Source organism: Fragaria vesca, linkage group LG3, assembly GCF_000184155.1.
Source record: "Fragaria vesca subsp. vesca linkage group LG3, FraVesHawaii_1.0, whole genome shotgun sequence".
NCBI lineage: Eukaryota > Viridiplantae > Streptophyta > Magnoliopsida > Rosales > Rosaceae > Fragaria > Fragaria vesca.
In genome coordinates this window covers 12841785-12851255 of record NC_020493.1, presented here as the reverse complement: position 1 = coordinate 12851255, position 9471 = coordinate 12841785, and the positions used below count along the sequence as shown (strand labels likewise).

At 37.3% G+C, this 9471-nt stretch overlaps 1 protein-coding gene across 1 annotated transcript; it reads right to left on the bottom strand.

Moving 5' to 3' along the window:
* Window positions 1-2468: 2468 nt before the first annotated feature.
* LOC101311837 (phosphoinositide phospholipase C 4-like) lies at window positions 2469-6049 on the bottom strand. The gene is made up of 9 exons (XM_004294183.1): window positions 5706-6049; window positions 5267-5463; window positions 4864-4999; window positions 4528-4770; window positions 4214-4440; window positions 3956-4073; window positions 3657-3800; window positions 3460-3546; window positions 2469-3221 (listed from the first exon to the last, which is right to left on the bottom strand). The coding sequence occupies exons 1-9, from the start codon at window positions 6024-6026 to the stop codon at window positions 2928-2930; spliced, it is 1767 nt and encodes a 588-aa protein (XP_004294231.1). The 5' UTR covers window positions 6027-6049; the 3' UTR covers window positions 2469-2927.
* Between the last annotated feature and the right edge of the window lie 3422 nt (window positions 6050-9471).

Sequence of the window (9471 nt, the reverse complement as noted above, 5' to 3'; positions counted from 1 at the left end):
TCGTCGATAACCTTCATAATTAAAAACTTGCAATTATGGATGTTTTAGTTTTTATTTGAAAGTATCGTAAGATAAAAGCAGTAAAACAGTCGACTCCATCTGAAGCTCCTCCAAAATTTTAAAATATGAGCAATCGTCAAGGACAATTATAATTACTTTAGGGAGATTTGTTATTTTATTTAGCTTTTGTTTTCAAAGTATTCTAATGATTTATAAGTTTTTATATTATTCAATAAAAATTATATTTTTATTTTGTGTGGCATTATTGTTTAAACTCTTGACCCTTCTACTTGTGGTTTCTAGCTACGCCACTGGTAGCAGCAACAGTAGATATCTCCTGAATCAAGCACAGCTGCACAAGACAGACAATGCAAGTTAAGTGAAGCAACAGAATGAAGTTCACTGAAAGTCTAACAAAAGAAAGCAAAGCCCAGAGAACCCACTTGCTCTAAATCACGAAGAGGCAGAGACATGTACCCAGAATGGTTTGATTATTTCGGTTGTAAAAACAAACAGTGGGTTCGGATAATGATACTGGATATTCCTATTAAAAATGGCGGGAGCGTCAAAATTTTGGGAGATTTTCCCTCCAAACTATAATTTCCTTCTTATACACAGCTTTTTTATTCTTTTTCTTTTTCTTCACGAAAATACCCACAAAATGTGGAAGAGTAATATACGGCCCACCAAAAACTAACAACAAAGGCCCAAAGGAAAATGGGTAATAAAAGAGGCCCAACTTCAATCTACTTGAGGAAAGTTAAATGTCAAAAGTCAACACAAATTCCAGATCTTTTTTTTTTTTGGTCAATCAACACTAATTCCAGATCAAGTAACAAAGAAAACCATTCCACAATGTTGAAGTATACAAAAGCAAGTGAACACTCAACGGCTAAATGAACAAACATTTCTGGTTTTGGCGAAGCTACACAGTGCTTGAAGATGAAATCTGAAGACTTATCTTTCTGGAAAATGATGCGGAAAACTTGTTCCTGTTGCTGCAGCACAAGAGATCACCCATTTCTGGTTTCTTCCACTCTTGTTGTTTTCATTAACAATTACTTGAGCACAAGAGGGTTACATTCTCAACCATCAAACCCACCAATATCTACACGAAGGGAACCTTGCTAGAGACCCCCATCCACCTTCTGTGCCCAGAGTCAGAGATCTTCAACATGCCTTGAATATGTTCGACGAAATGCTTCAAAGAAGACCTCTGCCTTCTGTTATCCGTTTCAATCAAATCTTGACCCAAGTTTCCAGATTGAAACATTATTCGGATGTCACCTCTATGAGTAAACAAATGCTTCTGTGCGGAATAATTCGTCCTGATGTTTATACTCTAAACATTGTTGTTAATTGCTTTAGCCATTTAAATCAAATGGGATTTAGTCTATCTGTGTTGGGACACTTTCTTCAAATTGGGCCTTCAACCAAATATCACCACCTACAATACTCTAATCAACATCGAGGGTTTATTAATGACACCGAGATATCAAGGGCTGTGCAACTTATTGATGAAATGAAGGAGATGGGGTTCTCAGCAGATGCATCAACTACGGAATTGGTAATTGATTTATTGTCTAAGGATAAACTAGATCCAGCTTTGTTGTCATTTCTAAAAGGCTCATTATCAAGATAGATTGAATAGTTGGAACAGAAATTTCCCCAAAGCACAACGGATTTGAAATTGATGCAACTTTATATGTATTATGTGCTTTATTTATCAAAAGAAAAATACTGTTTTACCTCCAGTAAATCAATTTTCACCTTTACGACAGCTAGCTATTAGCTCATATAGGTATGAGAATTAATGGAGGATTTTAACCTGTTCCTCATTCCATATATGAGTTCACTTGGGTTAACTTTCATGGATGCTTGGTCGGCCTTGGTTGCTTTCTGTGTTGTAGTTATGTGATCTTCTGTGTTACTTCATTTCTATGTTCATCTTCATCTTCTGTATGCTCTCTCAACTAGTGTTGATTTTAAGATGAATGTTGGAATATCAGAACTGTGAAAATGATCTGAGACACAAAGTTATCAAACCTTCAAAATTTAGCAAGGAAGCTGTCTATACAATCCAAATTTAACAACTGCAGCAAGCGAACATATAGCCTGAAAATTCATCACCATAAGTTTCAATGTTCCATCACCATCAAACATTCAAAATCCAGACCAAATAAAACTTAGGTCAACACCAATACAGAGTTCAATATCAGCTAACAAACAGCAATAACATATTCGAATTAAGAAAACAAAAGCAAATAAAGGTTCCAACAAGGTGCAGCTTTCATGAATCATGTAGTCATTCTAGTCCTCTTCAGGCGGATTACCAGTATTAGTCACTCCAGAATCTGCACATACACATTCACAATGTCGAAGAACAAGTCAACAAACATAAAACTTAAACACTAAAGTGAGAGAGGGACAAGAAGCAAGCAGAAGTGAGTTACCAAATTCCAGCTTTTCCAGTATAGCATACTGCTCTAGTTCACACCCAACAGGCTCCTTGAGCAATGGCATGCTTGTAGCCCTCTTGTAGCCCTCAACCAAGGGTGTAGGAGTCGTCTCCTCACGCTTGAGAAACATACTAGGAACTTGAACAACACCATTATATTATGGTTTGTTTACTTTTCTATTGGTTTATTCTGTGAGCTTTGATGAGTTGGATTGTAATTCTCTAACTGAGGTCAAATTTATCCCATAAAACATAATTTATAGAAAATAGGAAGAACAGAGAAGCATTGTACATGTAGAAAGCTAAATATACAACTCTTATTCTCTCTAACAAGTGGATGGTGAGCAAGTCTCTTTTAAGTAAGGGGCAAAATAAATTAAAAAATGGCAGCAGCACTAGAGGGAATTCGAAAATGAATATAAATGAAAATTCATCAAAACTCCATGAGCAGAAGTGCAGAACCAAATCCTCAGGTGAACTCAAATCGCATTAGAAGCCTCACTGAGTTGTATTTTTCTCCTTTTCGGTTAAAGAGTGGGAGTGCATGAATTCCTTGTTTCAATTCAGAGATTGGCAGACAAGTTTGGCCACCAAAGTCATCTTTCTCAGACATGTCATATTCATGTACCTCGATTCTAAGCAGAGCCAACTCGGGGACTCTCAGCGGAAATGTAAACTCTTCTTCCCATACAGGAGTCCAATCATCCTCTTTTTTCTTAGTTTTCTTCATTACCTCATCAGCTGGAACTCCTGCTATGCCGACCTGCATTACACATTAAGTGTTAAATACTACCATAAAGAAGTGTATACCATCATATGTATTTGCTGATCAAGTACTTGAAGGCATGCATATTTGAAGTTTTCGAGGTAACTTGTGAGAATAAGCAACTGTAAAAGTTAGACCACTCAATCCACTGGCAACGGGTGGAGATGGAATTTTCATACCCTCAACAGTAACAAGACTGATAGTACTAGAGTATTTCCTCTAAAAAGACACTTACCCTGGTGTAAAAATCAGGTGGTGAATATAAATCAAAGTGTGTTTGTTTGAAATCCAAATGCCAACCATCTCCCATATACACTTTCACCTGCCAAGAGATACAATACATCTAATAAGCGTCTTCTGAATAAGGGAGGATATATCATAGAGCAGTCCCTTCAACTTCAGACTCTGAGAAAATGATAGAAATGTGCTTACCTTTAAAGTCTTCTTTACAGTCAATTTTGCTTTAGGATCGAAAATCTGCTCATCATTCATGACAAAATCAGGCTTTTTTACATAACCACATCCCCCATTTGCTCTAAACATCCCATGCATCAGCCAAAGAGATTTACCATATCCCTGCCATTGGACAAAGAAATATTGGTTTGTGTTCAGAAAATGCTACTGATAGGTACTTGATATAAAATAAAATAGTTCTGATCGACTTTGAGATAGTCTGCCTAGGAGGGGGAAATATGAAAAGAGTAACAAAATATGAAAGAATTCCAAGTGACCTGCATATTAAATGCAACCATCTGAGCACCATGCATCCAACCAATAAGCGGCTTATAGTTGGAGGAGTTGAACCGAGTTCCTTTTGGATAGACCCTTAAAATGTTCTTCTGGGTGAACCTATGAATGAAGATTTTAGAAGTCCAGAGTTGATCAGTTGCAATATATACCAATGTAAAAGCAAGATGATGCAAATGAAGTCATCATCTTAGATGTTTAGAGAATCATTTGGGATGTCCTTGTGCTAGAAACTAAAGTACCTAACAACATCAGTTCCATGACATTCAGCAGCCTTTTCAAGTGCTTGTTCACTCAAACTAAGGCGTCTGACTCGATCAACCTCAACTTTAAGTGCCTCCTTTAAACCACCACTTGGTTTCCCAGCATGGATCGCAATTAGGCGTTTGTATGATGCAGGTTCTGCTCCATGACTGGAGTTATTGTTATCCTCGCAATCCTGATTTAGTTCACTTGCTTCACTTTCACTCTGCAAACCAACGAGCAAAATTTAATCACCCAAGAGGGAGAAACACAAAAAGAATTGGAGTTAGTATGTCGCTTCATGTCAACTCACTGTACCAACATCTTCGTGTTCCTCTTTAGGCTCTGCAGGTTCATTCCCCCATTCATCTTCTTCGCTATCTTTTCTCTTGTGCAAGTTATCTTCCTTGTCATTGACACTTTTATCCTCAAGGTACTCTTTAGGAGGTTTGGTAGATATGATTATTCGATACTTCAGATCTTCTGGTGAAGGTAATTTTTTGAAACATTCAGAATCAGGAATAAACAACATTTCCTTAAATGTCTTCATGAGCAGCTGTGGAAAAAAAAAAGTGCAGTATTAAATAAAACAGACAATTCTAGTAAGAATGCGATATCTATATATCATTCACGGAAGAAGAAATTATACCTTTGCTACTTTAGCTTGGAGATCAGGGGTAAGGTGATCTTCAAGAGTTATGACAACAGGATATGGAGATTCAGTAAAAGCATGCTCTTTAATTGACTTCAAGCACTTAACAAGTTCCACAGGAGTTGTCAAGGTCCTAGATCAAAAATGCAGACTTTGAATATCTAACATTACCAAAATAATAAATTGATGATCGCTGCAGAAAACTTTATTGTCTTTCCTAGATAAGTTGAGGCATCTAATTCAAAACCAACTAGAAAGGGGTGGAGGCATACTATTTCAGATATGGCATTTGATATTTTGAACAATTTACCAATGCATTATCCGAAGCAAACGTCAGAGAGCCAGTAAACTATATGCTCTAATGTGATAACTCTGGGAGGTTGGACATGATTAGTAATACCTTCCATGAAGAACATTGACATCATCCTTTGCCGAATTTGGCCAAAGATCAAGCTCCACCACTCTCACACCTCTCTTCAGTGCCTTGATGATTGGAACATGACTGCAGTCACTACTGAGTTGATTTCCAGTCAAATATGAATTGTGTCCAGTATATATGTAGTAATGAGACAATGGAGCATTCATATCCTGATGAACCTGAAACCAAATACCCAAAATTTCCTAAAATCAGCAATTTCCTAAACTTGAATTTCACTTGCCAATAAACTTAGAATGTCAAACAAACAAAATCCAGGAACCCAATTACCCAAGTAAAGAGAAAATGAACTATATTCAAAGCGTAAAATTGAAGTCAAACATTGCGTTGACTTCATGAAATATTTTCAGTTCCTCAGAAAACTCATCAAGTGGTTCAAGAACATCCGGAAACCAAACACTACCTGGTTCTCTATTGGAGGGTTGAGATCAGCAGAGAACAAGTAATGGTGGAAGTCTTCCAGAGTGAGCGTGCGCCTCGTTATCAACTTGGCAATGTGGTGGTGCCTCTTCTGCAGCATCTGCTCCACGATCTGCTCGGCCTCCGAGATCGACGCGCCGCCGTAGCCCTGAACATCCTCCAGAAAGTTCCTGAGCTGCTCGGCGGTCATGTGGGTCCCTCCCTCGGCGTACTTAGCGAAGTATTCCGTCACGTCGGAAGGTGGCTCAGCCTCTGTGATCCTGAACTTGCGAGTGAAGCACACGCACATCCGGTAACTCCCCATTTTCGCCAAAACCGTACCGGAGCCTCTCAGAGAAACACAGCAAAGACAGAGAGAGAGAGAGGATTGCAAAGTAGTTGAGCTTTGAGGGTTTAAATATAGTTAGTGATGAGAGAGATAAGAATGATTACTCTAATATGAAGTCAGAGAGGTCCAGTCTTTCTATATTCTTTTGTCTACTGTTTTTGTTTGGCGCCCTTTTTTCTTTTTTAATTTTTTTTTTCCTTTTTGGATTTATTTCTCTTTGTTATAAACTTGACAACTCTGCAACTTTGCTGTTCCTTAAAGAGGAAAATCTTCAGGACTGTTAGTTACTAATGGAGAGGAAGAAACGTTTATACTATAACCGGCTATCATTTTCTCTTTTTTTTTTTGCCATTTTTTCGATAGCAACAAGGCTTGAACAGCCGGCCATTAATTCATTAGTAAAAGAATTAATCAGAGCAGCATGAAGACATGATTAGGAGATCTAAAGCTTCAGTGGAAAAACATGACAATCTTAATTTTGTCATTTTCAAGCATGTGCTTATGCTAATTGATAGGAGCACAAAGTGCAATGTTTATAATGTATTTCTAACTCTATTTAGCTATGTAATTCCCTTAACTCTATTAACTAAGTTTGTGTTTTTAGGTCATAAATAAAGCCGAGGAGCCCAAAAGAGACAAAAGAGGTGAAATCTTGAAGGAAAAGGAATCCATGTTGTGCAAGGAAAGAAATCAGAAAATCTGTTAGAAATTATCAGTCAACTTCGACAGAAGATTGTGATCAGCTCACAATGATCCAGGAGATGTGCCATATATCAATGGAAAGCTACAAGAGTCTACTTTCCAGAAATTTTTACGGATCATCAATACCTATTTTATAGAAGAAGTTATGACCGTTTAAGTGGCCGAATGTCAGTCTGCCCGAATTTCTAATTTAGACCAAAACTTCTATTTTGAGGCCCAGACCACTTTGGCAAGCCCATGGACGAGTTTTGAGGGTTTTATAACCCTAATCACAGCAGAAGATGAGAGGAGGGGAGGACGTTAAGAAAGGAGGGGAGGACGTTAAGAAAAGAGGGAGAGGACGAGAAGAAGAGAGGAGGCCAGCGATCTCACATCATCAGAACCTCCATAGTTGCGGACTCGCATAAGGAAGCTGCCAAGCCATCATTGATCTCGTCATCATCCACGGTTTATCTTTCCTTTGTCATCTTTTATTCTCCTTGTGTATCTTTGCAGCCATGTGTGGCTGAATTCTCTTAGTTAGGGGCAAAGTTTGAAGCCCCAAGAATGTTTTAGATATTTTTTTGAACCTTGGTTTCGAATTATTAAGTCTTTCAAATTGTTTATTTGGTTTTGGTTTATGGAGAACTCTTACTTGTTTATGTTCATGTATGCGCAACATAGAACATTATGAACTTGTGAGTGGGGCTAGAATTAGGTTGTTTAATCTCCTAAACGGTTAATACGGCTTAGTTCAAAGTAGTAAAACTTATAGGACAATAGGTGAAACCAAATAAAAAGGATTGCATGCTAGGTAGGCGTTCCACACTAGTTTTGCATACTTGTTCAATCACTTTCATTGATCTTAATGCTTAGAATAATTTGTTGATAGGATAGCGTCTATACCTTGATCAGTTATTCTAAAGGCTTAGTAATGGTGCGTTCATCTTGCTTAAGTATTCAAGGGAAGTAATAAGGACTTACGCAGTGCGTTCACGGTTTGTTCTTGATTGATACCGATTTGTAACTTAATGATTGAAGCTTTGGTTGTTAACATGTCTTGAAACATACTTGGTGATGGATTTCCAAGTCTCTAATGTCTCATCCATCTTGATCTTTTCTGATTTATTTTGTTTCTTTATTTTCTCTTGTTTATAATCATAAAACCCCATATCTCTAATACTATAATATTTTGTTTTCTCTTGTTTTGTAATTAGTAAAGGTACCCTCAATCCCCGGCTTGTAACGATACCCTTATTTGCTATATACTACAATTGACACAAAAGAGTTTTTAATTGAAACGCTCGGTTTCGGTCGCTATCACTAATATTAATGTAGTAATTGGGTATAGTTTGTTCTCTTTTGTCACATTATTTTCGTATCTACACAAATAAATGATAAATTATATATATACGGTACATGTACCATGTATAATATATAACTTTTTAAGAAAATCTTAACACTTCTAAGATATATAACTTTCACCATAATAACTTAATTTCACCACTTCAGAAAATACGAAAATGAGATTGTAGAAGTGATGATAATTACTTTCTAATTTGGAGAATTGTTATCTTATTAATTTATACATAATTTCAACGACTGTAACATCAGGGAGACTTATGATTCACATAATGTGAACTTGACTAAACCCTAAACTGTGTATGAATTAGGATCGATGTTAACAAGGTGGTGCAGTTGTAGCTGAAGAGGATCGATGACATCGATATATTTCATCATTGTATAGTTAATAGAGTGATGCAGTTTTATCTGGACAGGGTGATCGAAATGGGAACCGTGAAGTCAAGTCAAGGGGGAGTTATACTATATGTGATGTGTCCCCTTTATTGAAATGAATATCAATTATCACGTTGTTTATTTAATGCTATAATAAAGAGAAACACCCACTCTACCCTTTCACATTATATGAAAATGAAACCTGACCCCGATCAAATTAACCAGAAGCTTCAGCCAAGGCCATGCCATGACCAGTGGTAAACAAATCGGAGAAACTATGATTACGTTGACTTCGAATCGGAAAACGGGGTTTACATTTGTCTATTCCCACTGGTGTATGGTATGCCTAACATTATCATTGACTTTGATCTAGTAAAAGTCATCAAGAATCATACATGTATAACATAATAAGCACCAACAAGGGTTTATTACTTTGTTTATTTAGATCTCTCGTCTATGTTTCCAACTTAAGTTCGAATTTTCTTTAGGGTTTATAGTTGAAAAGAATTATTACCATCAATAGATTTTCGTAGTTTTCATCAATATACTTAACTGATAAGTGATAATTATCAACAATCATCAAAGTTCCCGTTTTATGCAGTTGCAACAATTACAGTTGTTCGTTTTCTACAAGTGCTAATGTCAAAAATATTCACATAAATTAGTCCAACACAAAATTATTTAGTCATCTAAATTTGCAGCTCATCACATCAGAGATAGAGATCATATAGACAACAAAGACGCAGGTCGATGTCAAGCCGGAGGTCGTTGTTGTCGATGGAATAGAAGACGCAGTTGAAGTCGTCGGTGTCGAATCGAGGATGGCAAGGCTCGAATCGTCTACGAGTTACCAGATCTGAGATCGGCGGCGACGGCTGGAGGCTTCTATGGCCTAGATCTAAGAGAGAGAGAGAGAGAGAGAGAGAGAGAGAGAGAGAGAGAGAGAGAGAGAGAGAGAGAGAGAGAGAGAGAGAGAGAGAGAGAGAGAGAGAGAGAGAGAGAG

Bases quoted from the DNA above. Each gene is read 5' to 3' on its own strand.
- LOC101311837 (XM_004294183.1), bottom strand. From the start codon at position 6,026: ATGGGGAGTTACCGGATGTGCGTGTGCTTCACTCGCAAGTTCAGGATC. The intron at 4,771-4,863 runs GTATAATTTCTT...TTTTTTCCACAG, and splicing joins TCCAAGCTAAAGTAGCAAAG to CTGCTCATGAAGACATTTAA. The intron at 3,547-3,656 runs GTAAGCACATTT...ATCTCTTGGCAG, and splicing joins CTGTAAAGAAGACTTTAAAG to GTGAAAGTGTATATGGGAGA.